The 14,262-nt window shown below is 35.9% G+C and overlaps 1 protein-coding gene across 3 annotated transcripts in view; it reads left to right on the top strand.

Moving 5' to 3' along the window:
• The window catches only part of SMAD4 (SMAD family member 4), a 57,268-nt gene that overhangs the window by 29,316 nt on the left and 13,690 nt on the right, over positions 1 to 14,262 (top strand). For all 3 annotated transcript variants that reach the window (XR_009005015.1, XM_057526255.1, XM_057526256.1), the window contains exons 9-10: positions 10,103 to 10,286; positions 11,318 to 11,486. Coding sequence is in view for 2 of the 3 variants with exons in the window: in XM_057526255.1 (XP_057382238.1) it covers positions 10,103 to 10,286; positions 11,318 to 11,486 (353 nt within the window). In the remaining variant the exon portion in view is untranslated. The remainder of the gene's footprint in view (positions 1 to 10,102; positions 10,287 to 11,317; positions 11,487 to 14,262) is intronic.

Here is a 14,262-nt window from a genome sequence, read left to right as displayed (position 1 = left end):
TCCTCTTGCACTGGTAAGAGAATATGCCAACTGGTCTCCCTAATGGGACAGCTTCCAGTCATAGTGCCATCCTCCGTACCATTTAATCTCTACTGCTACTCAGTATTTCTTTTAAAATTTGAATCTAGTTATGTTATTTCTCTGTTGAAGAACTTGCACTGACTTCCCTACTTATTGCTTAGCCTATAGGATAAAGTCCAAATTCCTTAGCTGGGCAGTAAAGAATCTCTGATCCGGGACCTTGCATACTTCTCTAGCTTCATCTCTTCATACTTTAACCATCCTGAACTGCTTACCCAAGCTTGCTTCACTATATCATCCCTCTGTACTTTTTTTGTGCATGGTGTTCTCTGCCAGCTATGTTATATACTCTGTATTAGTTGTCTGTTGTCTGCTCTGGCTCATAGTCTCTTGAGCTTGCAGTCAAGTTGTTGGCTCAGGCTGCCACCATCTGAAAGCTTTTCTGGGGTTGGAGAATTCACTTTCAGGGTGGCTTACCACATACCTGGCAAGTTAGTGGTATTGTGGGCAGGAAGCTCTAGTTTCTTTCTGCATGGACCTCTCTGTAGAGTTTCTTGAGTGTCTTCACGTGGCAGCTTGCTTCCTTCAAAGTTGAGTGATCAAGAAAAAGCAAGACAGAACCTTGGGGTCTTTTAAGACTTAACCTCATAAATCACATCTTCATTTTTGTAAGATCCTGTTTTGTGGAGAGGGGACTATACAAGGATGTGAATATCAGGAGGTGAGAATCATTGGGGCCATCTTGATGCCCATACCTCACACCCCTACCCTCTTAAGTGTGGTGACCTCTTTTAAAGTCCAGCTCAAGTACACCACTGTTGTGAAGAAGCATTCCCTAATCCCTCGTGTCCCCTGCTATCTAGTACTTTGTAAACCCTAGTTAGTAGTTTACAAGATCTGCTATCCTTGTTTCATGAACAAATAGAAAAGGAAACCAAAGTAAAAATATTTTGTATTAGGTGTATGGTTAATGCAACCCTTTAAGATTTGATTAAGACCTGCTAAAATATTCTGCCACTGACTTAGGACTGTATAGTTGGGAAATATGCATATCTCTGAATACGTAAAATATTTTTAATAATTAAAAATCATCAATAATATATAGTATATCTATTTTGAGAAAGTGTTTTTGAATATAATTGCATGTATGTCTTAGGAAATATAAGTAATATAAATTGTTGAAAGTGAAAAAAAATTAGTATTGGTCTTTACCTTGGTATAAAAGATTTCAGACAGGACATATACTTGGTGATTTCTGGGCTTCGATAACTAAGTTGAAAAATATTTTTGGAAAAAGTTAATCATTTCATTTTTAATCATTTCTTTTTATGGACTAACACTCTTTTGCTTTTTTGTAAAGCTGAGATATATTCATTAAATTAAATATTGATTGCAAATTAAAGCGAAGAGTTTCCTCAGCATCTTTGAGGTCGTTTTGGTCACTGATAAATGAATACAGAATTCACAGATTTTCAAATTCAGGTTGTGTTCTAGTACTTTGGAACTAACTACCATTTAAGAGAGTACCTTTATTTGTTCATGAAAGATTCTCATAGGACATCTCATTCAGATATAAATAATAAAAGGAATACTTCATAATGAGTCATTTAGATGCTTCAACGAAATTTCTAACTTTTTCTTGAATGACTCTTGTTTCAGAAATTAAAGATAATGCCTTGGAGACTTACATTTTCTATTATAATTGAATAACAATTTTTTGATAAAGCTGTGCTTTGTAATACGTTTTCTCATTACAAAAAATATTTAGCTGAGTTTTTATATTAAAAAAAATTCATGTTCTTAACTCGTCTTTCAAAACCTTTCCTCTGGTCAGTGATGAGCAAGCAGCCCATAGGCTTCATGGGACCAGTTCAACCTCACTAATTTAAGGAACAAGAAACTAAAAATAGCAACGTCAGCAAGCACATAACAATCCCACTCCCTTTCAAATGAGTTGGGACGTTAAGAAAGCTCTCTTGGAAATGAGTAAATTCTGTCTTGCTGTTGATACTAGTTTTGAGAGGCTGCAGACTTGTCACTTATGTGGCATTTGGTCCTTGGAGCAAAAGAGCACAGAGAGATCCAGAAAGGCTTAATGAGTGTTTCCTATTACCTTCTCCTGTTTTAAAAATAAGAGTGTTCCCTCCTGGTTGTATAGCAAATTTAGAGTGGACTAGAAAAGGTTTTCACGGGGTATTTTGTATCCCAACACCACTAACTTCTCTGGATTACCTATTAGGTTACCTCTAGCCCTGTCTCTCCTCACAGATAGTAACCCCCTTCCTCCTGCTTTCCTGGGCCTTAATAATCCTTTTAATTAGATGGTCATTTTTCATCCCTGGTCCATAGTGCAACTCTGATGTCACTTTCTTTTTTATATTCAGAGCTTGCCAAATGCAGCTTTATGTAACCATCATTGTTGTATGGTGTCTGAAATATTAAGCAAACAAAAACCCCTTTGGTGACTGGGAAATAATAACATAATGTTTAAGTGTAGTTGCAGATGTTGCAATTTATGATGATAAAAGTTATTTTTCGTATTTAAACATGGGGATTATACAGCTCCCCTTTTCCCCCCTCAGTTGACTCTCTTGGAAAAAAGATTGCTTGCCATGGAACTTTACTTGTAAATAGTGTTCTTCAGTATGAACTAGGAAATGCATGTACTTGGATCTCATTTTTTTTAACCAGCGTTGAAAACATTCGTGACTTCAGGATATTGTTTGTAACCAAATTTACTGTTTGGGCTGATTGTTTAAAGACCTTTTTAAAGTGCTGTTACTGTTTATTGCTGCCAAAACATTGGGTAATTGTTATCTTGTCTTAAACAACCTCTTTAGTTTTCACTTCAGCCAGTATACCTGCCTGTTGTGTTGGCTGAACCTTCTTGTCCATAGCATAATGTGATGCCTTTAATAAAGAACTTTACTGTGAGGAACAGCTGCATAAATATTTCAAAACTAGCTTTTTAAGAAGGCACTTCAGTATATTGCTAGTTTTCATGTTCTCATGATAATAAAAATATTTAAAGGAGTGTTTGTGATTAGTTGGTTGTTCTGTATGGCAAAACATTTGAATTATTAAGTTTTTGAATCACTCAGTTTTCATGTGGTCTCTTTTATTAATACTTCATTGGAAAGTACTTTTTTCCTTGACAACATTCTGAAAAGCAATTGGATACATAGACTTTACAGGATTTTTGTTTTTAATATATTTTAAGCATTAATCATACTTCATTTTAACATCTTTTGGGAGGTTTGAAAAAATGTATTTTTTTTTGTCATTCTGAGTATCTTTTCATATTGTTGAAAATTCTAGGTCAGCCAAAGTTCATAAATGGCACAGTGAGATGCAGATAAATAATTGGTTTATCATAGAAAACTTTCAATCTCTAATAAATGGCACTGGCCTTTTTTCCCCCCTTATGTCAGACCCCTTTCTGCTCTAGGGCTTTTGCATTTGCTTTCCTCTTGAGATGTTCATTCAGTCTCCACATAGATACATGGTCTTTCAGGTCTGACTTTTTCAGATAGGATGTGCCCCTACTGTCTAGTCTGAAGTACCTTTCCAGTCATCTTCTGTCCCATACCCTGTTTTATTTTCTTCACAGTGTTTATCGTTACCTGAGTTATCTTGTTCATTTATTTGCTTACTTGTCTGCCTCTGCACCTCCATGAAAATAGGACAGTAGCTGCCTTGTTTACTGCTGTGTGTGCCTACAGTGATTCTCATGTACCCCATAAATACCTGTTATTTAAAAAAGGAAAATCAAATAATCTGCATGTATGTGGGCTCTATGTAATAACTGTATTCAAACAAAAATTAGAAATACTTGATCAGCTATATTTGCAAACCAAACCTAGTAGTGGCTCTCTTTTCCTCAGTTATTTAAAATCATTTATTCCAGTTCAAATGAATACATTAAACACATTTTCAGAGTTAAAATTGTAGTAGTTTGAGTTATGTGTAGTGAGGTGGATGGACCTAGAGACTGTCATACAGAGTGAACTAAGTCCGAAAGAGAAAAACAAATACCGTATGCTAACACATATATGTGGAATCTAAAAAAAAAATGGTTCTGAAGAACCTAGGGGCAGGACAGGAATAAAGACACAGACATAGAGAATGGACTTGAGGACACGGGGAGGGGGAAGGGTAAGCTGGGACGAAGTGAGAGAGTGGCATGGACATATGTACACTACCAAATGTAAAATAGATAGCTAGTGGGAAGCAGCCACATAGCACAGGGAGATCAGCTTGGTGCTTTCTGACCACCTACAGGGGTGGGATAGGGAGGGTAGGAGGGAGACACAAGAGGGAGGAGATATGGGGATGTATGTATATGTATAGCTGATTCACTTTATTATACAGCAGAAACTAGCACACCATTGTAAAGCAATTATACTCCAATAAAGGTTTAAAAACCAATTGTAGAGAGGGCAGACAGCAGAAGCAAGAAGAACTACAATCCTGCAGCCTGTGGAACTAAAACCACATTCACAGAAAGACAGCCCTCTGCCTTTTCATCTCGTCTATGTACCAGATGAAGGAACAAGATAAAACCCTAGAAAAACAACTAAATGAAGTGGAGATAGGCAGCCTTCCAGAAAAAGAATTCAGAATAATGATAGTGAAGATGATCCAGGACCTCGGAAAAAGAATGGAGGCAAAGATCGAGAAGATGTAAGAAATGTTTAACAAAGACCTAGAAGAATTAAAGACCAGACAAACAGAGATGAACAGTACAATAACTGAAGTGAAAAATACACTAGAAGGAGTCAATAGCAGCATAACTGAAGCAGAAGAACGGATAAGTGACCTGGAAGACAGAATGGTGGAATTTACGGCTACAGAACAGAATTTAAAAAAAAGAATGAAAAGAAATGAAGGCAGCCTAAGAGACCTCTGGGACAACATTAAATGCAGCAACATTCTCACTATAGGGGTCCCAGAAGGAGAAGAGAGAGAGAAAGGACCCAAGAAAATATTTGAAGAGATATAGTTGAAAACTTCCCTAACATGGGAAAGGAAATAGCCACCCAGGTCAAGGAAGTGCAGAGAGTCCCATACAGGATAAGCCCAAGGAGAAACACACCGAGACACATAGTAATCAAATTGGCAAAAATTAAAGAGAAAGAAAAATTATTGAAAGCAGCAAGGGAAACATGACAACATACAAGGGAACTCCCATAACGTTAACAGCTGATTTCTCAGCAGAAACTCTACAAGCCGGAAGGGAGTGGCATGACATATTTAAAGTGATGAAAGGGAAGAACCTACAACCAGGATTACTCTACCCAGCAAGGATCTCATTCAGATTTGATGGAGAAATCAAAAGCTTTACAGACAAGCAAAAGGGAAGAGAATCCAGCACCACCAAACCAGCTCTACAGCAAATGCTAAAGGAAATTCTCTAAGTGGGAAACACAAGAGAAGAAAAGGACCTACAAAAACAAACCCAAAACAATTAAGAAAATGGTATTAGGAACATACATATCGATAATTACCTTAAACGTGAAAGGATTAAATGCTCCAACCGAAAGACACAGGCTCGCTGAACGGATACAAAAACAAGACCCATCTATATGCTGTCTACAAGAGACCCACTTCAGACCTAGGGACACATACAGACTGAAAGTGAGGGGATGGAAAAAGATATTCCATGCAAATGGAAATCAAAAGAAAGCTGGAGTAGCAATACTCATATCAGATAAAATGGACTTTAAAGAAGGTTACAAGAGACAAGGAAGGACACTACAGAATGATCAAGGGGTCAGTCCAAGAAGAAGATACAGCAATTATATATGCACCCAACATAGGAGCACCTCAATACATAAGGCAACTGCTGACAGCTCTAAAAGAGGAAATCGACAGTAACACAGTAATAGTGGGGGACTTTAACACCTCACTTACACCAATGGACAGATCATCCAAACAGAAAATTAATAAGGAAACACAAGCTTTAAATGACACAGTAGAGCAGATAGATTTAATTGATATCTTTAGGACATTCCATCCCAAAACAGCAGATTACACTTTCTTCTCAAGTGCGCACGGAACACTCTCCAGGGTAGATCACATCTTGGGTCACAAATCAAGCCTCATTAAATTTAAGAATATTGAGATCATATCAAGCATCTTTTCTGACCACGACGCTATGAGATTAGAAATCAGTTACAGGGAAAAAAACGTAAAAAACACAGACACATGGAAGCTAAACAATATGTTATTAAATAACCAAGAGATCACTGAAGAAATCAAAGAGGAAATCAAAAAATACCTAGAGACAAATGACAATGAAAACACGACAATCCAAAACCTATAGGATGCAGCAAAAGCAGTTCTGAGAGGGAAGTTTATAGCAATACAATCCTACCTCAAGAAACAACAAACATCTCAAATAAACAATCTAACCTTACACCTAAAGGAACCAGAGGAAGAAGAACAAACAAAACCCAGAGTTAGTAGAAGGAAAGAAATCATAAAGATCAGGGCAGAAATAAATGAAAGAGAAACAAAACAATAGCAAAAATCAATAAAGCTAAAAGCTGGTTCTTTGAGAAGATAAACAAAATTGATAAACCTTTAGCCAGACTCATCAAGAAGAGGGAGAGGACTCAAATCAATAAAATTAGAAATGAAAAAGGAGAAGTTACAACAGAGACCACAGAAATACAAAGCATCCTAAGAGACTACTGCAAGCAACTCCATGCTAATGAAATGGACAACCTGGAAGAAATGGACAAATTCTTAGAAAGGTATAACCTTCCAAGACTGAACCAGAAAGAAATAGAAAATATGAACAGACCAATCACAAGTAATGAAATTGAAACTGTGATTAAAAATCTCCCAACAAACAAGTCCAGGACCAGATGGCTTCACAGGTGAATTCTATCAAACGTTTAGAGAAGAGCTAACACCTATCCTTCTCAGACTCTTCCAAAAAATTGCAGAGGAAGGAACACTCCCAAACTCATTCTGTGAGGCCACTATCACCCTGATACCAAAACCAGACAAAGATACTACAAAAAAAGAAAATTACAGACCGATACCACTGATGAATATAGATGCAAAAATCCTCAACAAAATACTAGCAAACAGAATCCAACAACACATTAAAAGAATCATACACCATGATCAAGTGGGATTTATCCCAGGGATGCAAGGATTCTTCAATATATGCAAATCAATCAGTGTGATACACCATATTAACAAATTGAAGAATAAAAACCATATGATCATCTCAATAGATGCAGAAAAAGCTTTTGACAAAATTCAACACCTATTTATGATAAAAACTCCCCAGAAAGTGGGCATAGAGGGAACCTACCTCAACAAAATAAAGGCCATATACGACAAACCCACAGCAAACATTCTCAGTGGTGAAAAAGTGAATGCATTTCCTCTAAGATCAGGAAGAAGACAGGGATGTCCACTCTCACCACTATTATTCAACATAGTTTTGGAAGTCCTAGCCGCCACAATCAGACAAGAAAGAGAAGTAAAAGGAATACAGATTGGAAAAGAAGAAGTAAAACTATCACTGTTTGCAGATGACATGATACTATACGTAGAGAATCCCAAAGATGCTACCAGAAAACTACTAGAGCTAATCAATGGATTTGGTAAAGTTGCAGGATACAAAATTAATGCACAGAAATCTCTTGCATTCCTATACACTAATGATGAAAAATCTGAAAGAGAAATTAAGGAAACACTCCCATTTACCATTGCAACAAAAAAAATAAAATACCTAGGAATAAACCTACCTAGGGAGACGAAAGACCTGTATGCAGAAAAGTATAAGACACTGATGAAAGAAATTAAAGATGATACCAACAGATGGAGAGATATACCATGTTCTTGGATTGGAAGAATCAATATTGTGAAGATGACTCTACTACCCAAAGCAATCTACAGATTCAATGCAATCCCTATCAAATTACCGATGGCATTTTTTGCAGAACTAGAACAAAAAATCTTAAAATTTGTATGGAATCACAAAAGACCCCGAATAGCCAAAGGAGTCTTGAGGGAAAAAAACGGAGCTGGAGGAATCAGACTTCCTGACTTCAGGCTATACTACAAAGCTTTAGTAATCAAGACAATATGGTACTGGCACAAAAACAGAAACAGAGATCAATGGAACAAGATAGAAAGCCCAGAGGCAAACCCACGCACCTATGGTCAACTAATCCATGACAAAGGAGGCAAGGATATACAGTGGAGAAAAGATAGTCTCTTCAATAAGTGGTGCTGCGAAAACTGGACAGCTACATGTAAAAGGATGAAATTAGAACACTCCCTAACACCATACACAAAAATAAACTCAAAATGGATTCGAGACCTAAATGTAAGACCAGACACTATAAAACTCTTAGAGGAAAACATAGGAAGAACACTCTTTGACATACGTTACAGCAAGATCTTTTTTGATCCACCTCCTAGAGTAATGGAAATAACAGAAATAAACAAATGGGACCTAATGTAACTTAAAACATTTGCACAGCAAAGGAAACTACAAAGAAGACAAAAAGACAACCCTCAGAATGAGAGAAAATATTTGCAAAGGAATCAACGGACAAAGGATTAATATCCAAAATATATAAACAGCTCATGCAGCTCAATATTAAAGAAACAAACAACCCAATCCAAAAATGGGCAGAAGACCTAAATAGACATTTGTCCAAAAAAGACATACAGATGGCCAAGAAGCACATGAAAAGCTGCTCAACATCACTAATTATTAGAGAAATGCAAATCAAAACTACAATGAGGTATCACCTCACACCAGTTAGAATGGGTATCATCAGAAAATCTACAAACAGCAAATGCTGGAGAGGGTGTGGAGAAAAGGGAACCCTCTTGCACTGTTGGTGGGAATGTAAATTGATACAGCCACTATGGAGGACAGTATGAAGGTTCTTTAAAAAACTAAAAATAGAATTACCATATGACCCAGCAATCCCACTACCGGGCATATACCCAGAGAAAACCATAATTCAAAAAGACACATGCACCCCAATGTTCATTGCAGCACTATTTACAATAGCCAGGACATGGAAGTAACCTAAATGCCCATCGACAGACGAATGGATAAAGAAGATGTGGTACATATATACAATGGAATATTACTCAGCCATAAAAAGGAACGCATTGGGTCATTTGTAGAAATGTGGATGGATCTAGAGACTCTCATACAGAGTGAAGTAAGTGAGACAGAGAAAAACAAATATCATATATTAACGCATATATGTGGAACCTAGAAAAATGGTGCAGATGAACCAGTTAGCAGGGCAGAAATTGAGACACAGATGTAGAGAACAAACATATGGACACCAAGGGGGGAAAACGGCAGGGGGTGGGGATGGTGGTGTGATGAACTGGGAGATTGGGATTGACATGTATACACTGATGTGTATAAAATGGATGACTAATAAGAACCTGCCGTGTAAAAAAATAATTTAAAAAAATTGTAGTAGTTAACATGAATGGACTTCACTAAAAATACAGATGGGACATATGACCTTTCATCCAAGAGACAATTGAAAATTTCTGCTCATAGAAACTGTCTAGTTGGAGTGTAATTAACCTTGACTCTAGTCTGTGATGTCTGACTTGGTTATGCCCTCTCTCTCATTTAGGGATCTATAATATATACCATAGATTGATGTTATTCAAGAACACTTCTCTGAAATACGTATTAGAATCAGTGTGCTTTAAAAAAAAAAAAAGTTCAGACTACATAGAAAATACTGTGTGCAGTTAGATGAAACATCATGGTAAAAAAATTTATGATTCTAATTATTTCCCATCTTTAAATTCCCTGTTGATTGGGTACTTTCAGGTAAGAACCAAATTCCAGATTTTAAAAATGACTTTTTTTAAGTTTCAAGAATGTTAGATACTAAGCTGAAAAGTAGAAGACATGGCAGTGCCTACTTTATAATGCATTATAAATTCATTTGGGTGCTCTCCCCTTCCTTCACCCTTTAAGAAAATCTTTGTCATATGGAGTGAAAGTGAAAGCCTTAAATCTTTCTCACATGATTGGCTCTTCTCTCCCATTTATCTCCTATAGCTCCTGAGTATTGGTGTTCCATTGCTTACTTTGAAATGGATGTTCAAGTAGGAGAGACGTTTAAGGTTCCTTCAAGCTGTCCTGTTGTTACTGTTGATGGTTATGTAGACCCTTCTGGAGGAGATCGCTTTTGCTTGGGTCAACTCTCCAATGTCCACAGGACAGAAGCCATTGAGAGAGCAAGGTATTGATTGTATAGTTAGATAGTTAATTTTAAAAATTAAACATAGTACATTGTCTTTTATTCAAAGATATCTTTCAATGTAAATTATGTTTTCGAATATAGATAAAAGAATAAAGATCGTCTTGAAAATTCAGAATTTGTAAGCATTTCATTTTAATTGTAGATGTTTGTTATTTAAAAGATGATAAAATACAGTCTTTTTTAAAAAGTTAGTGAGGTTTCTGTGTTTTGAATAGTAACTAGACCTTTTGGAACCCGGTTTGAAAACTAGTTTTTATCTCCTCTGATTGTATGGTATTTTTCCAAATTTATTGAGAGGAAATAACATAAAATGAAGACATGTTTCCACAAGTGTTATTTATAATGGAAGACTGATAATAAAAGGGAAATGGTTAAGTAAATTTTAATAAACTTTCATTTTTATGCAGTCATTAAAATATAAAAAGTTTACATAATCAAATGTAAATACTTAAGATGAAATATTAGAGGAAAACATACACAATTTTAGGTAGTGTGTGATCTCAACTCTTTAAGGAAATGTGTGTGTGCATAAGCACATAATCTTGGCTCTATCACTAGCTGTGTGATTTTGGCAAATTATCTACTCTCTAAGCCAGTGCTGTCTAATAGAATTTTCTGTGATGAAGGAAATGGTTTATATCTGTGCAGTCCAGTATAGTAACTTCCAGCCACATGTAGCTGTTGAGCAGTTAAAATTTGGCTCGTGTAATTAACTGAATTTTTAAATTAATTTTAATTGAATTGTGACAGTTAAGTGAGAATTTATATTGAATGTTCCTGACACATAATAAGCATTATGTGAATGTTCATCATTATTACACATGAATAGGATACTAAAAAAAGAAAGAAACATACAGAAATGTTAACAGTGGCTATCTTTTGGTTATGGTGTTATATAATGTCCTTTACTCTTTAAAATTTTTCAGTATTGGGTATGCTGTATAATCTGAACTAAAATTTATTTTTAAATACTTACCAAAATGAAATGTGATTCACTTTTTCTTCCTAAGGTTGCACATAGGCAAAGGTGTGCAGTTGGAATGTAAAGGTGAAGGTGATGTTTGGGTCAGGTGCCTTAGTGACCACGCAGTCTTTGTACAGAGCTACTACTTAGACAGAGAAGCTGGGCGTGCACCTGGAGACGCTGTTCATAAGATCTACCCAAGTGCATATATAAAGGTTAGTTGCAGTTTTACTCAAATATTTTAGACTTGGGAAGCTCTGTTTGTTGTTTCAAGAATTGAGATGGAGGTGGGAGGAGTGTAAAAATGTCTTTTTATGTATTAAATAATCAGAAATTATGTTTGTATATAAAACACATTTCCTGGGGACTTTTATTGACATGATTGGTTATCTAGTTTTGTGGATGCATTCATGCCCTATTGTTTTATTAGCAAATTTGTTAAATGTTTTAGAGTAATACACAGGCTCTTGAAAATACTGAGTGAAACCTCCAAATTTCCTTTGATATAAAATATGTAAAACTCAGACTCTGAAATTGCATCTTAGCCAACCTTTAGGATTTTATGGAAGGGAATTCTAAAAGTATAGCTTTTCAGATTAAGAACTGAGAAATGAAAAATTCTTCAGTACCACTTTTTTTAAGGTTATTTTGTGCATTAAATAGTTTTATTTACTATATTATTTTGCAAATTAAGCCTGAAGTATTTTTCATTAATTATTACATATTCAACCTATTTTAATTTTAATTTATAACATACACTGTTTTTGAAAGCGGAAGATGGTAATTAGATACCCTAAATATATTTCTAATTTCAGATTTTTCACCATCATCCTCAGCATCTTTAAGATTAGCTATTGTAAGTTAGTGGAATTAACTCTACCTCATCACTTAGTCCTAGGAAATTGCTTAGCACACAAATAGAATTATCTTTATTTGTGTTTTCTAATTTTTCCACAAGGAATTTTGCTTATTTGTGCTTTGTTATTATTTTTAAGTGGTTCTGTGTTTCCTCGTATGCTTTGTAATCTATTTAATATTTGTTGGCAAGTTTGTCTCAAGAGATTTTTTTTTTTTTTTCCTCCCTGTCATTGCTTCTCCCTGTAGGGCAGTTTTGCCTTAGTCTGGCACCCTGGGATCCACATCTCAGGACCAATTCTTATATTTAGAAGGTAGAGGAATTTTTGTCCCTTGAGGAAATTGAGTTCCAATCCCCAGGTATGCTCAGGGCCTAATTCCTGTTGCATAGATTTCTCTGATGCTTACCTATGCCATGGACAAGAATTTTATTCCTAGTTGCATTTCTGAATTAACTGTCAAACTGTTTTACCAGCACTTGATTTATGGGCAGGTGCCCAGTTGTAGCCCTCGGAGAGCCTGTTTTCTCTTTCCATATCACTCTGAGAAGTCAAATTCCTGTCCTCCACACCCGTTTGGTGCTGGTACCCCAAGTACCTTCTGTCTTTCGTCCTTGCTCTCCACTGTGGATTTTGTTTATCCATCATAAGTTAATGGACATGAGTTGTTCCTACTTTTTGGCTGTTATGAATAATGCTGCTATGAATAGTCATGTACAAGTTTTTAGGTAGATGTATTTTTTCATTTTCTTGGATATATGCCTAGGAGTGGAGTTGCTGTATCATAAGATAACTCTATGTCTGACTTTCTGAGGGACTGCCAGACTGTGTTCCAGAATGGCAGTGCTGTTTTACATTTCCACCAGCAATGTATATGGAGGGTTTCTGTTTCTCTGTATTCTCACCAACACTTGTTATTATCTGCCTTTTTTATTTTAGCCATCCTAGTGGATATGAAGTGGTTTTGTGGTTTTGATTTGCATTTCCTTAATGGCTAATAATGTTGAACTTCTTTTTGTGTGTTTATTGGCCATTTGTGTATCTTCTTTGGAGAAATGTCTGTTCAGATCTTTTCCCATTTTTTAATTGGGTTTTTTAGTCTTTTTATTATTGTTGTAAGTGTTCTTTGTATATTCTGGGTATCAGTCCTTTATCAGATACATGATTTGCAAATATTTTCTTCCATTCTTTGGCTCATCTTTCACTTTTTTCATGCTAATGATTTGCAGCACAAAAGTTTTAAAATTTGGTATAGTCCATCTATTCTTCGGTTGCTTGTGCTTTTGGTGTCATAGCTGAGAAACCATTGCCTAAGGCAAGGTCATGAAGATTTATGCCTATGTTTTCTTCTAAGCGTTTTATACTTTTAGGTCTTACATTTAGGTCTATGATCCATTTTGAGTGAATTGTTGTGTATGGTGTAGGGAAAGGATCCCACTTCGTTCTTTTGTATGAGAACCAGTTGTTCCAGCAACCATTTGTTCAAAAGACTGTTCTTTCCCTTACTGAATTATCTTGACACCCTGTTGAAAACTCAATTGACCTTAAGTGATAAAGGTTTTTTTTCTGGGCCATCAATTCTGTTTCGTTGCTGTATATATCTATCCTTGTGACAGTACTACCCTTTCTTGATTGCTGTAGCTTTGTAGGAAGTTTTGAAATTGGGGAGTGTGAGCTCTCCAACTTTGTTATTTTTCAGGATTATTTTGGCTATTGCCAGCCCCTTGGATTTCCACATGAATTTTATGATTGGCTTGGAAGATATCTATTTTTAATAGTTTTTCTAGCCTTTGTATATGTTTGGAGCAGAGAGAGAAGGTGATTATGCGTAACTATGCATTCATCTTGACTGCAAGTCTCTGGATTACTTGTGCAATTAGAAGTGAATGGACAGAGGACTACAGTGTTGAATATATACTTTGTGCCAGACAGTAGTTATGAACTTAACGGATATGAGGTAGTATTTAAAGCATTTAAGCTTAAAAAATGTGGAATCTTGTATAATTAATTTCTAAGATTGTCAAATAATGTAGTATCTCTATTTTGGTACAAATGGTCCTTGAAAAGCCACCCAGGTATGAGACATGTCATCACTTGATAAACCGCTGTCATGGAGAGATTTTTATAGCAATCTCAG

Source organism: Balaenoptera acutorostrata, chromosome 13 (genome assembly GCF_949987535.1).
Source record: "Balaenoptera acutorostrata chromosome 13, mBalAcu1.1, whole genome shotgun sequence".
In the NCBI taxonomy this organism is placed as follows: Eukaryota; Metazoa; Chordata; class Mammalia; order Artiodactyla; family Balaenopteridae; genus Balaenoptera; species Balaenoptera acutorostrata.
The sequence above is the reverse complement of the archived record's forward strand: the minus strand, read 5'-3'. Positions and strand labels throughout refer to the sequence as shown.